General features: G+C 43.0%; 1 protein-coding gene across 6 annotated transcripts in view; it reads left to right on the top strand.

Moving 5' to 3' along the window:
* The window catches only part of pms1 (PMS1 homolog 1, mismatch repair system component), a 174,339-nt gene that overhangs the window by 6,271 nt on the left and 147,744 nt on the right, over nucleotides 1–20,324 (top strand). For all 6 annotated transcript variants that reach the window (XR_005459750.1, XR_005459749.1, XR_005459748.1 and 3 more), the window contains exons 2-5: nucleotides 1,832–1,990; nucleotides 7,104–7,286; nucleotides 11,189–11,291; nucleotides 17,749–17,912. Coding sequence is in view for 2 of the 6 variants with exons in the window: in XM_038789157.1 (XP_038645085.1) it covers nucleotides 1,859–1,990; nucleotides 7,104–7,286; nucleotides 11,189–11,291; nucleotides 17,749–17,912 (582 nt within the window). In the remaining 4 variants the exon portion in view is untranslated. The remainder of the gene's footprint in view (nucleotides 1–1,831; nucleotides 1,991–7,103; nucleotides 7,287–11,188; nucleotides 11,292–17,748; nucleotides 17,913–20,324) is intronic.

Raw genomic sequence — 20,324 nt, 5'->3', positions numbered from 1 at the left:
TTCATTGATAGTGGCGGGATTGAATGTTTGGAGAAGGGGTAGCAATCAAGTGGGCTGCTTTACCTTGGATGGTGTTGAGCTCCGTGAGTGTTGTTGGAGCTGCACTCGAGACAAGTGGAGAATATTCCAAAACACTCCTGACTTGTGCCTTGTAGATGGTGGACAGGAGTCAGGGAGTGAGTTACTCGCCTCTGACCTGATCATGAAGCTACAGTATATCTTGTGGCTGGTCCAGTTCAGTTTCTGGTCAATAGTAATTTCGAGGATGTTGTAAGTGGGAAATTCAGCGATGATAACGTCATTGAGTATCAAGGGACGATGATTAGATCCTCTCTTGTTGGAGATGGTCATTGCATGGCACTTGTGTGGCGCGAATGTTACTTGCCATTTGTCAGCCCAATCCTGGATATTGTCCAGGTGTTGCTGCACTTGGACATGGACTGTGTGAAATAAATGTTCAAAATGCATGTATTCCATTCAATGAGTTACTCATTCAGATTATTAAGGGAGCTACCAAATGGGAAGCAGGTGGCCCTCTGCCCTGCTCCACTTCTACATGGAAGGAAAAATAAAGGAAGGTCCAATTAAACAACAGCAACCTGTGAGCAACTTAGAATCTTACAACACAGAAAAAGGCCATTTGACTCACTGCTGGAGCTGCCTCTTTGGAGGAACTATCCAATTAATCCTATTTCCTTTCTTTTTTCTCTTGGCCTTGCAATTCTTTTTTTCCTTTTCAAGTATACATCCAATTCTCTTTGAAAGTTGCTCTTGAATCTCCAGGCAGCGTGTACCGTCCAGATCACAACAAGATACTATGGAAGTCGATTTCTCCTCATGCTTAATTTGCCCATCATCTGAAATGTGGCTATTGTCCCTCCTGTCAGTGGCAGCAGTATCTTCTTATTTAAACCTTTAAAAAAAATTCTAATTAAGATGCAGTTTAGTGTGGCCAATCCACTAAACCTGTACATCTTTGGGTTGTGAGAGTGAGACCCATGCAGACACAGGGAGAATGTGTAATCGCCACACAGACAATGATGCAGGGCTGGGATTGAGCCCGGGTCCTCACGCCATGAGGCAGCAGTCCTATCCATTAAGCCACTGTGTTGCCCCCATCTGCTTATTTCACCTGACAAAACTTGTCAAACACTTGTCAAACCCTCACACCCTCAACCCACAACATTTTCTAAGGCGATCAATTCATCTTCTCCAATCTCTCATGTAACTTGCAAGTATAATAAACATGAGAAAAAATTACAAACCAATTTATCTGCCACAGAATACTTTGTTCCACGGCTACTGATTATGAAAAACATTTTAAGTACTTATTTAAAACATTTAACTCCATCACTGGGAAAGGATTGCAATTTAAAAAATATACTCGGGATAATTTCAGCACCTAAATATTACTGTTTATTTATGCCCCTATTGTTGGTATTTTGCCCTGGGTTCCTTCTAGCCAGCAACAAGGATCTATTGTTGAGCAGAGTAGCCAGCATGCGTATTCTATGTTTTTAACATTTTTGTTCCGTCAACAATAAAAGTATATCAGTGATGAATGGAACTTTAAACATCTTAAGTTTCTTCCAGAATAATGGAAAGGGAAAATATTAAATTCTCCATGAATCTTTACACTAGCAATACAGAGAGCTATTTCTAACTAGTTGCAGACAAAGCCTATGTCTGAACATGCTCATCATGCAAGTCTTTGTGGGAAACAAAGTTTCGGATCAGGTGTATTTAGACTATGATTTCACAGGTTTGTCAATTTCTTATTGGTAATCAGGACAATCCCGTATTTTCTTCTAAGCAATGCATTTTGTTACAGGCTTGTGTTGGTAAAAGTAAACCCATCATGCAACAGTTACCACCGGATACCGTTCGACTTCTTTCCAGCTCTCAGACAATAACCTCTGTTGTTAATGTAGTGAAGGAACTGGTAGAAAACTCCTTGGATGGTAACGCAACAAACATTGAAGTCAAATTAGTAAGTGACATTGCATTAACTTTTTCACTCATTTTAGCTCAGCAAAAATCACAATCTGTGCAGGTGTGAAATAAATGTGACTGGAAAAATGCATCACCTCTGCCGAACTCCTCCCCCACCCCCGACCACCACCATCACACCTTCCGCTAACACGACCCAACTCCACTGTCATTTGAAAATTGTACCAATCTATTCAATAGGATTCCAGTAATAATAATCTTTTATTGTCACAAGTATGAAGTTACTGTGAAATGCCCCTAGTCGCCACATCCCGGCGCCTGTTCGGGTAAGCTGGTACGGGAATTGAACCTGTGTTGCTGGCCTTGTTCTGCATTACAAACCAGCTGTCTAGCCCACTGAGCTAAACCAATATGGACATAAATGAAAGCATTTTCATGAATTCTGAGACCTTATAATAAAGATTCATGGAGAATTCCATCCCTACATTGCAGTGAAAACCAGGTTTTTTAATATGTCAGTTGTTCGCTTCATTAACAAAGGCTCACTTCAGAATCATAGAATTTAGAGTGCAGAAGGAGGCCATTTGGCCCATTGGGTCTGCATCGGCCCTTGGAAAGAGCACCCTACGTATGCCCATACGCCCACCCTATCCCCGTAACCCCACGTAACCTTTTTGGACAAAAAGGCCAATTTATCCACTACGGGCAATTTAGCATGGCCAATCCACCTAACCCGCACATCTTTGGACTGTGGGAGGAAACCGGAGCACCCGGAGGAACCCACGCACACACGGGGAGGATGTGCAGACTCTGCACAGACAGTTGAAATGGCCAAGGAAGCCACTCAGTTGTATTCCAACCACTACAAAAACACAAAAATGAAATGAAACCGGACGGACCACCTGGCATCGAACCAGGAAACGACAACAGCAAACCCGTCCCCGTTGAAGTCCTCCATACTAATATCTGGGGGCTTGTGCCAAAGGTGGGAGAGCTGTCTCACAGCCTGGTTAAGCAACAGTCTGACAGCATACTCACAGAATCATATTTTACAGACCATATCCCAGACAGCACTATCACCATTCCTGGGTTTGTCCTGGAATACTCTCCACGTGCCTGGATGAGTGCAGCTCCAACAAATCTCAAGAAGCTTGACACCATCCAAGACAAAGCTGCCTGCTTGATTGCTCCCCCTTCCAAAAACATTCAAACCCTCCATGACTGACGTACAGTGACAGCCTTGTGTACCATCTACAAGATGCACTGTAGGAAATCACCAAGGTTCCTTAGTCAGCACCTTCCAAATCCACGACCACTACTATCTAGAAGGACAAGAGCAGCAGATACCTGGGAACTCTACCACCTGGAGGTTCCGCTCCAAGTCACTCACCACCCTGACTTGGAAATGTATCACTGTTCCTTTGCTGTCGCTGGGACAAAATCCTGGAACTCCCTCCCTAACAGCACAGTGGATGAACCTACACCTGAAGGACTGCAGCGGTTCAAGAAGGCAACTCACCACCACCAAGGGCAACTAGGGATGGGCAATAAATGCTGGCCTAACCAGCGGCACCCATATCCCGTAAAATAATTTTTTTTTAAATAAATAAATTTGTGAATTTCAGTTTCTTTTTAAAATATTTTATTAAGGCATTTATGATTTTATAACAATAAACAAATGCACACATAGTTCAATGCGTAATACATCCCTCCATTTCCCATTGTTCCCGCCTACTCTAAACACCAAATAGCCTAACTCCCCCCCCCCCCCCCCCCCTCCCCTTACTGAATTTGCTGACAGTTTAGTTTTCTCTGAAGAAGTTGATAAACGGCTGCCACCTCCAGACGAAACCTAACATTGATCCTCTCAGGGTAAACTTTATTTTCTCAAGTCTGAGAAACCCGGCCATGTCACTAACCCAAACCCCTGATTTTGGGGCTTCGAGTCCTTCCACACTAATAAGATCTGTCTCCGGGCTACAAAGGAGGCAAAGGCCAAAACGTCAGCCTCTCTCGCACCCTGGACTCCCGGATCTTCCGACACTCCGAAAGTCGCCTCCTCTGGACTCGGCGCCACCCTTGTTTTTAGTACCGTGGACATGACATCCTCAAATCTCTGCCAGTATCCCCCATGGGCAGTACGGTAGCATAGTGGTTAGCACAATTGCTTCACAGCTCTAGAGTCCCAGGTTCGATTCCCAGCTTGGGTCACTGTCTGTGAGGAGTCTGCCCGTTCTCCCCGTGTGTGCGTGAGTTTCCTCCGGGTGCTCCGGTTTCCTCCCACAATCCAAACATGTGTAGGTTAGGTGGATTGGCCATGCTAAATTGCCCTTAGAGTCCAAAATTGCCCTTAGTGTTGGGTGGTGTTACTGGGTTATGGGGATAGGGTGGAGGTGTGGGCTTGGGTAGGGTGCTCTTTCCAAGAGCCGCTAAAGACTCGGTGGGTCGAATGGCCTCCTTCTGCAATGTAAATTCTATGATCTATGATCTAAGCTTTGGGCATGCCCAAAACATATGGACATGCTTTGCTGGCCCTCCCGCAGACCTCACACACTTGTCCTGTATCCCAAATATCTTGCTCACCCGGGCCACCGTCATGTGTGCCCGGTGAACCACTTTGAATTGTATCAGGCTGAGCCTGTCACATGATGAGGACTTGTTAACTCTGCTCAGAACATCGTCCCACAGACCCGCCTCTACCTCCCCTCCCAGCTCATCTTCCCATTTACGCTTTAGCTCAACTATCTGAGTTTCCTCCCACTCCATGAGTTCTTTACAGATATCTGAAACCTTCCCCTCCCTCACCCCCGTTTTATAAACTATCTTGTCCTATATCCCCTGTGGCGGTAGAAGCGGAAAGGTCGCAACCTGCCTTCGTACAAACTCCCTTATCTGCAGATATCGAAACCCATTCCCTCCCAGCAATTCAAACTCCTCCTCCAAATCCTCTAAACATGGAAAGCTCCCATCAATAAACAGATCCCCAAGCCTCTCAATCCCTGCTCTCTGCCACCTCTGAAATGTCCCATATAGACTCCCCGGGACAAACCGGTGATTACCACAAATTGGCGCCCACACCGACACTCCCTCCACTCCCCTATGCTTCCGCCACTGCCCCCAGACTCTCAGGATCGCCACTATCACCGAGCTGGTGGAGTACAGGGCTGCCGAGAATGGCAGAGGAGCCGTTACCAATGTCCCCAAACTTGTGCCCTCACATTTATTTTAATAAATTTAGAGTGCCCAATCCATTTTTTCCAATTAAGGGGCAATTTAGTGTGGCCAATCCACCTGGCCTGCACATCTTTGGGTTGCGGGGGCAAAACCCACGCAAACACGGGGAGAATGTGCAAACTCCTCACGTACAGTGACCCAGAGCCAGGATCGAACCTGGGACCTCAGCGCCTTGTCGCTGGCGTGACAACCACTGCGCCACTGTGCTGCTATACTTGTGCCCTTACATCAAGCCACCCCCCCCCCCCCCCCCACCCCCAACCACCACCAGCTTGTGAATTTCAGTTTAATAGGTTATTTTGTCAAAATATTATTTCTTTGGTTGGCTTCAATACTTTAATATCATCTGCATAATCCTTCACATTGTCACTTGGCATCAGTAAAAATAAAATTGTCTAGTTAAATATTTGTTATTATATGAATATGTTGACTTCATAATCAATGAGAGTCCACTTCCTTTGCTAGTATCTGCCACAAAAGCAAGTATCGTAAAATATTGCTGAATAGAGACATGTTGCTGAAGCCTTTTGTCTTGTACTGAGAATCATAGAATCATACTCATCAGGACAAACAAAAGAATGCCAAATGTGAAACGATCACAACAATTTATGCTGCAGGAGAAAAGGGTGCAGATGGGTTGGATAATTTATTGATAAAGATAACGAGTCGAACTCATAACATGGCTCATTTACGCTTGCTTGAAGTGACCTATATTCATATCCAGGGACCAGTTCTCAACAAACAAAAGGACTATTTTGGGTCTTCCGCCTTTTTCTGAATTACCCGGGTGCTTGTGCAGCCCATAGTTCCCTATTGCTTTCGCCATGGCAATGCCTCTGCCAATCAAACAGTACTCTTTTCTTTTCAACAATATTCAAATTCCGTACTGCCAATGACTGCAATTATCTTAAACTCAACACCTTTCATTTGGCAGTCATTAAGGAATTACAATAAGCAATTATTTTTCTTTCATTGAATCTCTGTTCTCAATGTGCCAAATTAAAACCTTTCAGCAGACTGTTAGAATAAATTTGGTGATTAATATTATTACTGAGCTAGATGTTACTGTGCCACCTAATATCAGTCTGTGGGGAGCCATATCTGCTCCCAACCCTCCTGTTTTCAGGTTTTTGTGTCTAGTGCATCGCACTTGCAGTTTGAGATCATGTTTCCCCCTCTCCATTTGATGGTGGGGGACTTGAAACCCACCCACCTGTTGAGCATGTTTATTCCTGGGTAGGACAAAAAAAATCTGACAATTGCAAGAAAAACGTAGTAGAAATTTGTCACCTGCTCCCAGTGTAATCAAGCACATTCCTGGAGAGCTTGATAACTCATAATGCCTCAAAAAAAAAATTGGCAGACTTGAACTAGTTTTTCCCCCCCCTCTCCCTGGTTAATCCCAATTTCCACAACAAGGTAGGACTATGCAGACACCAGAAGTAACCCTCTCCAATCAACTGGATAGTTCAAAGATCATTGACGTTTAATAAACTTCATCTTTATCATTCAGTAGTCCTTTCCACCAAACATCCATCACCCTTATAAAATGTATTTCATTGCCAACTTTCATTGTTCGACTGAGATGGACTATTCCACACATTTACTGTCCTTTGAATGCAGAAATTATACCTCAGCTGAGAGTTCTCCATATTGTCTACCAAGCACATTAAAATGTAAAATGGGATATAGGTTCAGAATTTACTGATAGTTTATTAATTGTACTGACTATTCACCAGATGCACATGCATGCTGCAATATTCTCTTTTGTGATGTAAAATTTTCAACTGTTAGTCTGATAATTTGTTGTAAGCAAGACTTATTTGAAGGGTGCTTTTTATCTATTCTTGATCAACTTAATTGAATTTAAAGTTATAATAAATGTTAAAGCACCATTTGTGGCTCTGATTATGAAACAGGAAAACAGTGGGTTTGACAGGATAGAAGTGCGAGACAATGGCGATGGAATCAAAGCTGCTGACACCCCTGTCATGGGGCTCAAGCACTACACATCTAAGATTAGCCATCATGAGGACTTGGAAGCCCTGGAAACGTATGGCTTTCGTGGTGAAGCTTTGGGTTCTATCTGTACTGTGTCTGAGGTAAGAGAGTGATACTTTATCAAATGTTAGAAAGGCTGTCACATTCCAATTATCCAGATCATTCAGATGACATTCGGGGTATTGATTGGCATCAGACTAACAATGAACTTTTTGTAGTGTTTGTGTCAGGGTGGCATGTGGTGCTATGAATTGCTTAAAAAAAAATTCATTGCACTTATTCCACAAAATTGGCATTTTTAATTACACAGCAATGGAATGACACTGAGAAGAAACCAGTTCTTTTCCTGCCAGGAATGAATGAAATTTTGTAGGGATATGAAGAAAGAGCAAGGAAGTGGAACTAATTGAAAACTTGCATAATCTTGAAATGAGCCAACACCTACATGATGCGCTGAATATTCTCTTTTGGTGCTTTATTATTCTATGGGATGTTCACAACGGATGTAATTAAAAAAAATAAATTTAGAGTACCCAATTCATGTTTTCCAATTAAGGGGCAATTTAGCGTGGCTAATCTATCTACCCTGCAGATATTTGGGTTGTGGGGGCGAAACCCACGCAAACACGGGGAGAATGTGCAAACTCCACACGGACAGTGACCCAGAGCCGGGATCGACCCTGGGACCTCGGCGCATTGAGGCTGCAGGGCTAACCAACTGCGCCACCGTGCCGCCCTACACCAGATGTAATTTAACTATTCTGGTGCAGAGTCATACATTGAAAATAACCTTTTGATGCTGTCTTTTGTGAAGATGGAAGCAATACTGCTGTCTGTGCTCTTGTTACATTGAGAATTGCTTACCCAGAAAATTGGCCTCTGATATGTTCCAGTAAATATGCCCTGTACCTCTTTGCCACTAACTTTAATGTGAGGAGTAGCCAGCAATATAAATGGCACTGCTGACTACGGAAAGCAGTATACACACACTGGTTTGAGACTAGATCAGCAGCAATCTAAGAGACTGTATTTTTGTAGTGTGAGGCACCATTTCCTGGCCGAGAGTGTGGATAGGGATCCTTTCTACGACCAGCTGACGTCGGGGAGATGCACAATCATTTTTGTTATGACAAAATGTATAATTTGACTCATTGAAGCATTTATCCATTAATCAGACAGCATTGATGTAATTCTGTGATTAAAATAATTTTGATTCAAGGCTAATACATGTCACAGATTTAGCACCATAGTCCCAAAAGATTGAGTGTCTACTCCTGATAAGAGTCTTGCTTGACAAGTGCAGATCAGTGAACAGGGCATAAGACAGCATCCCGAATTAGTAATGGTCCTGATTATCAATCATTAAAGTAAATGACCAAAAAAGTAGGGTCGCCATGAATTGACTTTGATGCCCAGTTCTCCAATCTCAGTCCAGCTGAGTGAAACTCCACACCGGGGGGTGCATCTTGCCATTCTGAGACTTTGTTTGATTTGAAACAATTACATAATGTCCTAAACAGTAAGCATAAGAAATAAGAGCAGGAGTAGTCCATGTGGATCCTCCAGCCTACTCAGCCATTCAGTACAATCATAGGTGATCTTCTGCCTGAACTCCATTTTCCTGCCTGCTCTCCATATTTCTTGATTCTGCGAGAGACGGAAAATCTGTCAATCTCAGCCTTGAGTATAATCAAAAGAGCGAACATCCACGACCCTCTGGGAAAGAGAATTCCAAAGATTCACTGTCCAAAACAGGAGAATTTATAATAAAGAACAAGGAAATGGCAGAGCAATTAAACCACTACTTTAGTTCTGTCGACATGAAGGAAGACACAAATAACTTCCCAGAGAGGAATCAAGGACCCAGTGAGAAGGAGGAATTAAATAGTATTCCTAGAAAAAGAGTGTTGGAGAAGTTAATGGGACTGAAGGCCAATAAATCCCCAGGGCCAGGTAATCTACATCCCAGGGTACTAAAAGAGGTGGCCGTGGAAATAGTGAATGCATTGGTTGTCATCTTCCAAAATTCTGTAGATTCTGGAATATTCATGGCAGATTGGAGGGTGGCAAATGTAACCCTGCTATTTAAAAAAGGAGAGAGGGAGAAAACACTGAATTACAGACCAGTTAGCCTAACATCAGTAGGAGGGAAAATGCCAGAGTCTATTATAAAGGATGCTGATAACGCGGCACTTAAAAATACCAATGGGTTTAGTCAAAGTCCACATGGATTTATAAAAGAGAAATCATGTTTGACAAACCTCTTGGAATTTTTTGAGGATGTAACTTGTAGAATAAATAAGGATGAGCCAGTAGAGATGGTGTATTTAGATTTTCGGAAAGCTTTCTATAAGAGTAAGAGAGTCAACTTGCAAGTAACATAAAAGTGGACTGCAAAGGCTTCTATGACTGTATAAAAATAAAATGATAAGTGAAGACAAATGTAGGTCCTTTATAGTGTGAAACAGGAGAATTTAGAATAAAGTCCCACAAAAAGAGGGTAGTTTGCTAAAATTGGGGGTATTATATTGGCATGCGTTGAGTTGGTTAGCAGAGAGTAGGAATAAAAAACCTTTTCCGAGTGGCAGGCATTGACTACTGGGGACCTCGAAGGATCAATGCTTGGGGCCCCAGCTATTCACAAAATATATCAATGATTTAGATGAGGGAACAAAAAGCAATATTTCCAAGTTTGTTGATGTCACAAAACCTGGTGGGAAAGTGCACGGTGAGAAGGATGTTAAGAGGCTTCAAGGTGATTTAGACACATTGAGTGAGTGGGCAAAAGCATGGCAGATGCAGTATAATATGGATAAATGTGAAGTTATCCACTTCAGATGGAGAAACAGGATGTTTAAGTGTAGAATAAGTTAAATTCTTACTTTACGTCAGAACTGAAGGGAAGATTTGTGTGTTGGTGGGGTTTGTGTGTCGGGGGGGGCGCATGTGTGTGTCGGGGGGGCGCGTGTGTTTGTGTGAGGGGGGCGCCTGTGTGTGTCGGGGGAGCGCGCGGGTGTGTGTGTCGGAGGAGCGCGCGGGTGTGTGTGTCGGGGGAGCGCGCGTGTGTGTGTGGCGGGGGAGCACGTGCGTGTGTCGGGGGCCGCCGCCGCGCGCGCGCGCGTGTGTGTCATGGGCGCTGCGCGCATGCATGCATGTATGAGTGCGTGTGTGTGTCGGGGAGGGTGGTGTATGGTTAGCTGGGTGGTTTGCATTGAGGCACTACATGTATGGGATATTTTTAAAAAAGCAAGATCGGTCGACTGGGCCTGTACTCACTGTAATTTAGAAGAACGAGAGGGGATTTAATTGAGACATATGGAATTCTGACATGGCTGGACAGACTGGAAAAAAAGATGTTCCCTCTGGCTGGAGGGTGTCTTGAATAAGGGGTCTCAGGAGACTGGATAGGCCATTTAGGACTGAGATGCGGAGAAACATCTTGATTTGAGGATGGTGAATCTTTGGCGGTCTGCCCCATGGAAGGCTATGGAGGCCAAGTCACTGAATATATCTAAGAAGTAAATAGATTTTTAGACTCAAGGTTTCAAGAATTGGGGGAGAGAGTGGAAGTATGATGTTAAGATAAAGGATCAGCCATGATCATATTGAATGGCTGAGCAGGCCCGAAGGGCCGCATGGCATACTGTTCCTATTTCCTGCTGCTTGATTTCAGTTTATTAACCCAGAGAAACTGAGGTTAATTGAAACGTATCTTCTCAAAATACACCTTCAACCGCCATTTAACATGGACCTGATTTGCACAGCACTTGACAGCTTGCACAGCTTTGACAAAGGGTCATCTGGGTTCGAAACATTAGCTCTTTTCTCTCCCTTCAGGTGCTGCCATAGCTGCTGAGATTTTCCAGCATTTCCTCTTTTGGTTGCACTGCACTGGTCTACAGTAGGCACTGTATTTATTTGCTCATTGAGTCTGTGGTTTGCCTTCACTATTTTCCGTAATGTTTTGATAATATAAATACAATTCAGTCTCATTTTTCCACAGGTTATCGTCACAACTAAGACAACTGCTGATGAAGTGAGTACTCAGTATACTTTGGACAATACTGGACACATCATTTCACAGAAGCCTTCTCACGTAGGCCAAGGTATTCCAATTTGTGTGTATGTGGAGTGCGCATGTATCTTGTACTTCAGAGGGTTCAAATCTCAACATTGGATCTTCAACAGTTGCAACAAACCTTGGGAAGAATTAAGGCAAAATTCAATTAATTTAAAAATAATGATAACAGCTGGTAATATCCTGAAGCACCATTAACCAAAAAAATCAAATTCCGATCATGCAGCTCATATAGGAATTTTGTAATTTGTAAATAAATAAATACATTGAGTGAATATCAATCTGTCAATGGTATGGGTATAAATTAATTAAGAGCTCCAGGGGCTGGTTTAGCACACTGGGCTAAATCGCTGACTTTGAAAGCAGACTAAGGCAGGCCAGCAGCATGGTTCAATTCCCGTACTAGCCTCCCCGAACAGGCGCCGGAATGTGGCGACTAGGGGCTTTTCACAGTAACTTCATTTGAAGCCTACTTGCGACAATAAGCGATTTTCATTTCATTTCAAATGACATTGTAGCCAGGATTGTACAGTCAGCGGTGAATCAACGGTACTTGTTACTGACCTGAAAAAAAATCTACGCACAGAAGTGCTAACGATCTGTGGTACGGATTTGCCTTTTCCATCGTCAGGCATTGGATCAAGGGGATCAATAGGTACCCAGTAACATTGAAGACATCAGACAGGTTAAGTGGTAAATCATGCTGCTTTGCTATCATTGAGAATATTCAAGTAAAATGCACCGAATGTTTCACTTATTTAAATTGTTACAGAAAGCAAAATAAATTATTGGGACATACATACTGTATCATGAACACACTTACAACTTCACTTTTTAAAATCATAATGGAAATGTTTGACATTCTAAAAATAAAGAATTAATTTTTCAGAGCCAGTGTTGTGTGTGTCTGTTGTCAGGAAGTGCGACAGCAACTGTTGAGACCCGGGATTGGGCTCTGTTGCTGCTTATTTTTTGTTTGTCTTTCACCCATGGTATAGTGGTAATTATCTGATGTTTTGGCTGCTCTAACTACAGAGGAACTTCTGCCATCTGCAACAAAATTGGATAAGCTGGCTCTGCAGAGAGCAAAGCCAATTCAGAGCTGGCTCTCGTGTCCAGTTTGAAGTTGGTGACGTAACCGCTTACTGAGCTCTCTGTATTTCAAAAAGAATCCAGGATCCTTGACCTCACCCAAGAATCATGGCTGGGTGTCTTCCTGGTGTGGTACTTTGATCTCCTGGATTGCCTTGGCATCCTCCATTCATCTGTGTGTCTTTTCCAAAGCGTCCCTGGCAGTTGCAGTTGATACACTCACTGAGACTGCTGGACATTGCTCTCGCCTGTAAGATCATTAGGCTGCAAAGTGCTGATATGGTTGCCCAGCCTCTTGTGATCAGTTTAGGTATTGCTTTCCTTGGTCAGGAGTGGCTCTGCCTCTTTGTTGTTTTACAAGCTGGACAGTTATAGAATCTACAGTGCAGCGGGAGGCAGTTCGATCCATCGAGTCTGCACCAGCCCTTGGAAAGAGTACCCTACTTAAGCCCCCACCTTTTTTTTGAATACTAAGGGCAATTTAGCATGGCTAATCCACCTAACATGTACATCTTTGGATTGTGGGAGGAAAGCAGAGCACCCGGAGGAAACCTACGCTGACACAGGAAGAACGTGCAAACTCCGCACAGACAGTGACACAAGCCAGGAATCGTGGGGTTGCTCTGTGCCATGGCTTACTTTCTCCACATTAAATTGATCAGTGCTATTGGCAGATTTTAGATTGTTTGACTATCTTGATGGCCTTTTCTAGAGTCAGATCTTCCTTGGTCTGCAGTATATCTGAAAGGGAATTGTCAGCCATTCTGACAATAATTCTGTCCCTTGCGAGTTTTGGCGTAAGGTCATTGTCGTCACAGCCTTTAGCCAATTTGTATAATTTGTTGATAAAAAGAGTGAACTGGTGCTCCAGGATGTTAGATATGTTCGTTGAATTTCGCTATCTCGAAAACTTTGTTGCTTCTTAGATAAAATATGTATTGAAGGGTTTGAGAACTTCATCAAATTTATTTGAAGATTTGTTTATTCCTTGCCTCACAATATTATCGTTGGCTATCGGATCTGTGTATTCACTTCCTCGGCTCAGTCTTTTTATCTAATTCTAAAGCTAGTATGTTGATTTGTTGTCCACGGTTGCTTCAAGGTTCAGGTGAGTATATCTTTAAATACTGTGTAGGTTTTAAAGATGGCCCTGCAGTAACTGTTTTTCAAAGAGCCTTTCCACTCTTGTCATGTTATGGTGGGTTTTCACGGCGATGGTGACCCTGGCCACTTTGTCTTTACTTTTGTGCAGTGATTTACTCAAATCATCAATTCTGGGCCTTCACTGCGATTTTAGAAGGTTCTTGGGTGTTTTACAGTGGATTTCCAGCCAAGACGGAGGCTTTTAAACCATTTTGTTTCTGTTTTTCCCTCTTTTCCTACACCAAGCTCAGCTGCCGAATTGTATGGTGGATATTCTGAACTTGGGCTGGCTGTGGTGCTTTCAGAAACGAGCTGCTTTAACTCTTTTACAGCACTGAAGTTTTAAGGATTAGCCCTGGCTTAGAAATGATTTTTTTGTTCACTCCTGCTTGGTCCTTTGACTCTGCACTCTGCGGGTTTTGACAATGGACCTTCAATAGATCTTGCAGATCTCCTCAGCTGCACAGTGGAAATGGTTCTGCTTCCTTTCTGTTTAAAATTCTATGATGGAGCTTTTTTTCATGCAATCTCTTTCCATATCTTCACTCCAGGCTTTCGGTCAAATCAGAATGTTGCTCCTTTAGTGTTCCAGCGTTCTGTTCCAATTTATCTGTGAGGTTCTGGCTTTTTCCTAAGAGTTGCCACCATCTGGTGTGTTCAGTAGGTCTCATGAAGTGTTCAAGTCTTGTTTGGCTGAACAACTGTTGATTGATAACACATAACTATGTACATATCACGGGTTCTAGCCCAAGCTATGACCTAATTCCATGCTTGATTGCACATAAGACTCAGTCCTGTCCACAACCGACTAATCTCAGGTCATGTGTCCCTTCACAAAACACTGTGGGCAGTACTACTTCTAGTCCCACATTGGCACTTGCTCTGCCAGATAACATTCACGGTGATTACTACAGTATAGGGTAATAGTTTATCTGTCATTGCCACCACAAAGTCCAGGCTATTATGTTGCCAAAATCATTTATAGAACAAGCTGAATCCAGGGATTTAATTATATGTCTATGCTCTATTTAGTCACTTTAAAAAAGAAACGGAAATAATTTGCAGCTTTAGTGTGACTGTCACAACCTCAGATGTCCCAAAACTTCCCAGCCAGTTAAGTACTTTTCTGTTACGTGTAGTCGTTCTCACAATGTCGGAACATGACTAGATAATCTGTTTGAGTGATGTTGGTTGAGGGATAAATATTGTCAGGACATCGGGTAAAACTTTCCCGCTCTTCTCCTGGGGTGAATTCTCCGGTCTCCGATGCTAAAATCGTGTTTGGCGATCGATCGGACAATCCACATTGGCGGCAAAATTGGGAACGGCACTGCTTTTGCGATGCGCCGCCACCTCCAAAACGACGTCTTCTAGGAGTATGCCACACGCCGTACGGACGGCATCAGGACGTTACCTGAGGCCCTTCCCCCAATGCTCTGCCCCGACGGGCCGAGTTCCTGACGGCGTTGGTCTTTCATGCTATTTTCTGTCGGGAACTCGACGTGGCGGCTGCAGACTGAGTCCAGAGCCTCCACAGTCGGGGAGGTGGGGGCCGATCTTCAGGCAGGGGGGGATTTGGCAGGGGCTGGGGGCACTGGTGGGGGGGGGGGGGGTGATTTGGGGGTGGCGAGCCTGGCCAAAGGCTGCCGCCATGCGCGACCATGGACCCGGCATTCTCTGCCCGTACCCGCAGCTGGACCGCTGCGTATCTGCTAGCCCCCCACTGGGCGGGGGATTGGTGGCCGTTTTTGCGCTATTTTTCCGGTTGTAAAAGGCCACTGTTCCCACGCCGGCGTCAGCACTTAGTCTCAGAATCAGAGAATCCAGCCCCTGGCATCTTTCACAATTGCTTGAGAGGGCGGATTCCGTTTAACACCTCATCTGGGAGATAACACCTTGGACATTACATCTGCACTGTAGTATTATTTATGTACTTCAAACTCATAAAACCTGCAATTTTCTGGCCCAGGGATAATAATAGTGTCACTGAGCCTAACTGAGAGTTGCATGCTGTCTCAAATTGTGCAAATGTGATAGATATTAAAAGATAGTACAGAAATCATGTGCCCAGGAGTCCAAACCGAGAACACGGACGAACAGACTCAAAAACAGCTTCTTCCCCACTGTCACCAGACTCCTAAACGACCCTTTTATGGACTGTCCTCATTAATACTACACCCTGTCTGCTTCATCCGATGCCAATGCTTATGTAGTTACATTGTATATATTGTGTAGCCCTATTATGTATTCCCATGTACTTTCTTGAATTCTGTTCAATTCCCTTTCTTCCAATGTACTGAATGATCTGTTGAGCTGCTTGCAGAAAAATACTTTTCACTGTACCTCGGTACACGTGACAATAAACAAATCCAATCCAATCCAATCCAATCCAATAAAGGAGCTAAATTCATAGATTCATAGAATTTACAGTGTAGAAGGAGGCCATTCGGCCCATCGAGTCTGCACCGGCTCTTGGAAAGAGCACCCTACCCAAGGTTAACACCCCCACCCTATCCCCATAACCCAGTAACCCCACCCAACACTAAGGGTAATTTTGGACACTAAGGGCAATTTATCATGGCCAATCCACCTAACCTGCACATCTTTGGACTGTGGGAGGAAACCGGAGCACCCGGAGGAAACCCACGCACACACGGGGAGGATGTGCAGACTCCGCACAGACAGTGACCCAAGCCGGAATCGAACCTGGGACCCTGGAGCTGTGAAGCGATTGTGCTATCCACAATGCTACCGTGCTGCCCATTAAACTGCTGAATCTGCCTCAATTTGGAGGTGTTTTAATCTTGTGGATTTTGAAATATGTGCAAGTTTTCAACTTTTCTCTTTATTTCTGCAATACTGTTTTAACTTGGTATGACAACCAATCCTTCTGCAAAATGCACTTGGTTGGAATGACTCCAATGCAGGTTGCAATAAATATCTGCAACATACACCGAGAACAGACTTCAGTGCAGTTGCATCAGGATAATCAACGACCTTCAAGAACAAGGCTATGGACCAAGTGCTGCAGAATGGGATTAGAATAGATAGGTGCTTGGTGGGCAGTGCAGACACGAGGGGCTGAAGGGCCATCTTTCTGTGCTGTAAAACTCTATGACTCTTACCTGAGTGGGCTGATTGAGGTACTCTTTCGGGTAGCTGGTGTAGACTCGATGGGACAAATAGCCTCCTTCTGCAATGTATGTAGGGATTCTATGGGAATAATTGTCATACTATTCTTCACTCGGAGAAATGAAGGACAGGAAATCCAAGCTTTGACAAAGGGTCATCTGGACTTAAAATGTTAGCTCTTCTCTCTCTACAGATGCTGTCAGACCTGCTGAGATTTTCTATAATTTCTCTTTGGTTACAGGAAGTCCAGCTTGAAGTTCTGAATGCATTCCTGAAAATCGTGATTTTTTTTACGTCAAATGACTTTAAGTGAAACATTGTTTCCTTTAGGAATCAATGTTAAAACTGCAGTTGGGGTCTAGGACTTTCCTCATCAGAAAAAAAACAAATATTGAAAGGTTATACACTCCAAGTAACAATATTTACATTGCTAAATTCCTACATTGGCAAATGAAATAACATGTATTTTTTAAAAAACATATTTTATTTTAAAAGAAGAATGTTACTTTCCACTTTCCAACGAACCTCCTGTTTGTTGCTGATGATGCTACCCGAACCTCCCACTCCCTAATTCTCCCGGATTTTGCAGATCCTGCACCCCCCCCCCCCCCCCCCCCCCCCCCTCTCCTCGACCAACAGCCCTCCAAGTTGTGGCATCTCACCCCTCCCCAAACCCTCTGGGTTGTGGCCTCTTCTGCCCACCCCTACCCAACCTCTCACCAAACATTGCACTTCCTGACTCACCCTCTTGCCACCTCCTTCTCCTGATCTTGCATTTCCATTCAAGATCTTGATCCAATCCAAAGCTGGAATTCCAGTGCTGTGAAAGTGTAAGTACTAATGGTACAGAAGTGCCGAGCTGCAGCAGCTACAGTCATAGTTTCTTCAACTGCTTCTCGCTGCCCTCTCCAAAACCCTGGCTGTGAGCGAGGGCTTGGGAGAAGAGCAGTGTGGCAGCAGCAGCTATTATGGAGTCTTTCGTCAGTGTTTCTGTTTGGGCACAGCAAAGGATAGGTACATGACAGAATTATAACTCCTCAGAACTGTTTCAAAGATTAGCACTTTCATTTTTCAGTGCTTGCTCTCATCTTTTGTTTACTGTTGTTCTCGTCTATTAGGAACAACCGTGACTGTGCTCAAACTTTTTAAGAACATCCCTGTAAGAAAGCAATTTTACTCCACTGTCAAAAAATGCAAAGAAGAGCTGAAAAAAGTTCAAGATCTCCTCATGGCATATGGCATAATAAAGCCAGACCTAAGGATTGTTTTCACACACAATAAGGTAAGGAAAAGTTATTTTGTTTCTTTTATATGGACTTTTTTCAGTATCAGGGTAATGATCAGAACATGCGTCACAAGCATCAAAACATTTCATCCTATAGTGAGACATTGTTGAACCACAAGATCATTTCCTTTTTTGTTTTGCCCCCTTTTCCTCTTGAAAAGCACTTGGGTTCTGCTCGACACCTTCCAGTGAAGGTATAGCCGGATTTGGGAATTCTACTGCCCAAGAGTTCTTCTGCTTCACCTAGATTGTATTGGGCCGAATGAACCCAGAACACCTTTCTTTAGGTCTAGGCCAACCTAGGTGAAGCACATGAATCTGTTTTCATTTACATGTTAAATTACAAATGTACATTTGTTTTTAAACTTAAGCTCCCAGTTCCAGAGTTCTCAAATTTGTGTATTTGTTAACTTACTGGCACATTAGTCCTGATTTTAACCTAACCCACTCAACAAGTATGAGGTGGAGTTTGGCAATATGGGGTGGATTTTGGCAGGATTAGATGTCCGTTTTACACCCTGCCTGTTTTTACTCCCTTTAATTTTCCAAATTTGCATGCCGTCATTGTATTGAGTTGTGACTTATTCACAGTTAGAATGTCCTGGGTGAAACCCAGTGGATCATGGCCTTTCCATTACTGGTACTATCTTATACTTTACCATGTACTTATATAGTTTATCATTGAGCAGAGTAAGGATATTGAGTGATAACTCTCAGCAATGTTATGTCTTTATATGGTTTAAACATTGTAACTACCTTAGCCTCACTTTAGGTATCTGTATTGACTTTGTGCAAGAATTGGAAGACGTCAGGTAGTTAGGAAGTATTGTATAGAAATAGTTCACTAGATATATAATTGAGTCCAGCTACTTTCAAAGTTTACATGGAGGTTTGTCCCTTTTTAAAAGTTGAACTGTTTATTGATGTCTCTGGAGATAAAGTAGAGTTCCTGCTGGATTGGTTTTGTTTTGTATTTTAAGGGCTAGTTTGTCATTTTAGAATGAGTTGATGTGTACCTTGGTTGACGGACTGTGGCGATACACTGATTGTTATCCATCAGGGTGTCAGACTCTGAATGGTGGCCCATGCTTTTATGCTGTTGTGGCATAGGTCTGCTGTTTCAATTATCTCCCTCCAGTTGTTGCCCTACATCTTTCCAATCTCTCTCAGGAGCATTTTCCAGGCCTCGTGGTTTCATACCAAAAAGATCTAAGTTCTGACTATTATACTCATTGTTTGTTTGATGGTTCTGAATGTTCAGGTACGTAGAATGTTCAACTTTCTGTGCGGTCTACCACACCAGAGAGACATATTCTCCATAATGTTCACACATAATATTGCAAATGGATTCTCATTCCGATTCAGAGGTCCAGGCCTTCAAAGGCAGCTTTTTCAAAACTGCATCCTGACAAGAACTTTTTTTGCCTGGGTTGAAACACAGCCTTTATTGTCACTCACGCGGGTTTACACTGTGATCATTAGATCACTTCCATAATGTTCCTTCTAAAATTGTCCCCATTATAAGACATAGCAAAAGTATAAGATTGGGCTTTATTTCATTGTGTACTTTGGGAGATGAACTCTGGTTAACCAGCCAGGGAACAGGCTATTTTGAATCTAATGTTGTGCAATTAGAAAGGGTTAATAAAGTATCTTGCAATAAAGGGGCCTCTAAGATAGACAATGTGTAAAATGATCACATTTTATATTGAGTTTGAAAGTAATTTCGTTATGTTCAAAACTAGGATTTTAAATCAAGCAGAGAAAACAGCATAGTATTATGGGCCAGGATTTAGAGAACCCCAATGTGTATCATGGCGTTCACCTGACCCACAACGTTTAATAGATTGTGGTATGGGGAGCACACGGCCCACTCTACGGGTGTGGTACAGCAGAAATGGAAAAGTATTTTTTAAAGCAAAACAATGTTCATTCTATGAACTCAAGTTAACCTTTTTAAAACATACAGTGAACAACTTAGCAACCACTAATTCAAATACAGCCCCCAAAGAATACAACACTAATTAATCCGTAAGCTGTCTTTTAACATCCAGAAGACTTAAGAAACACCTTTTAACAGAAGCACATTAGGTTTACATTCACTACTGAGAACATTTATAATTCTAAATTCATCAAATGATCAAGAGATAGTCTTTTCATGGCAGAGAGTTTAACAGTGCACCTGTTCTGTCTGGCTTCAGCTCCAACACTGAAAACGAAACTAAAACACACCCTGCAGCAAACAGCCTAAACGAAAGTAAAAAGCTGACAGACAGCCCAGCTCCACGCACTCTCTGATATCACTGCAGTAGTAAATACCTATTAAAGGTACTCTCACTACAGATATTTATATACACACCCATTTATATACACACCCATTTATAAACACCTATTTCTTAAAGGTACTCT

Source organism: Scyliorhinus canicula, chromosome 2 (genome assembly GCF_902713615.1).
Source record: "Scyliorhinus canicula chromosome 2, sScyCan1.1, whole genome shotgun sequence".
NCBI classification, from domain to species: domain Eukaryota; kingdom Metazoa; phylum Chordata; class Chondrichthyes; order Carcharhiniformes; family Scyliorhinidae; genus Scyliorhinus; species Scyliorhinus canicula.
Note: the sequence above shows the minus strand (reverse complement) of the source record. Positions and strands in the feature narration are given on the sequence as shown.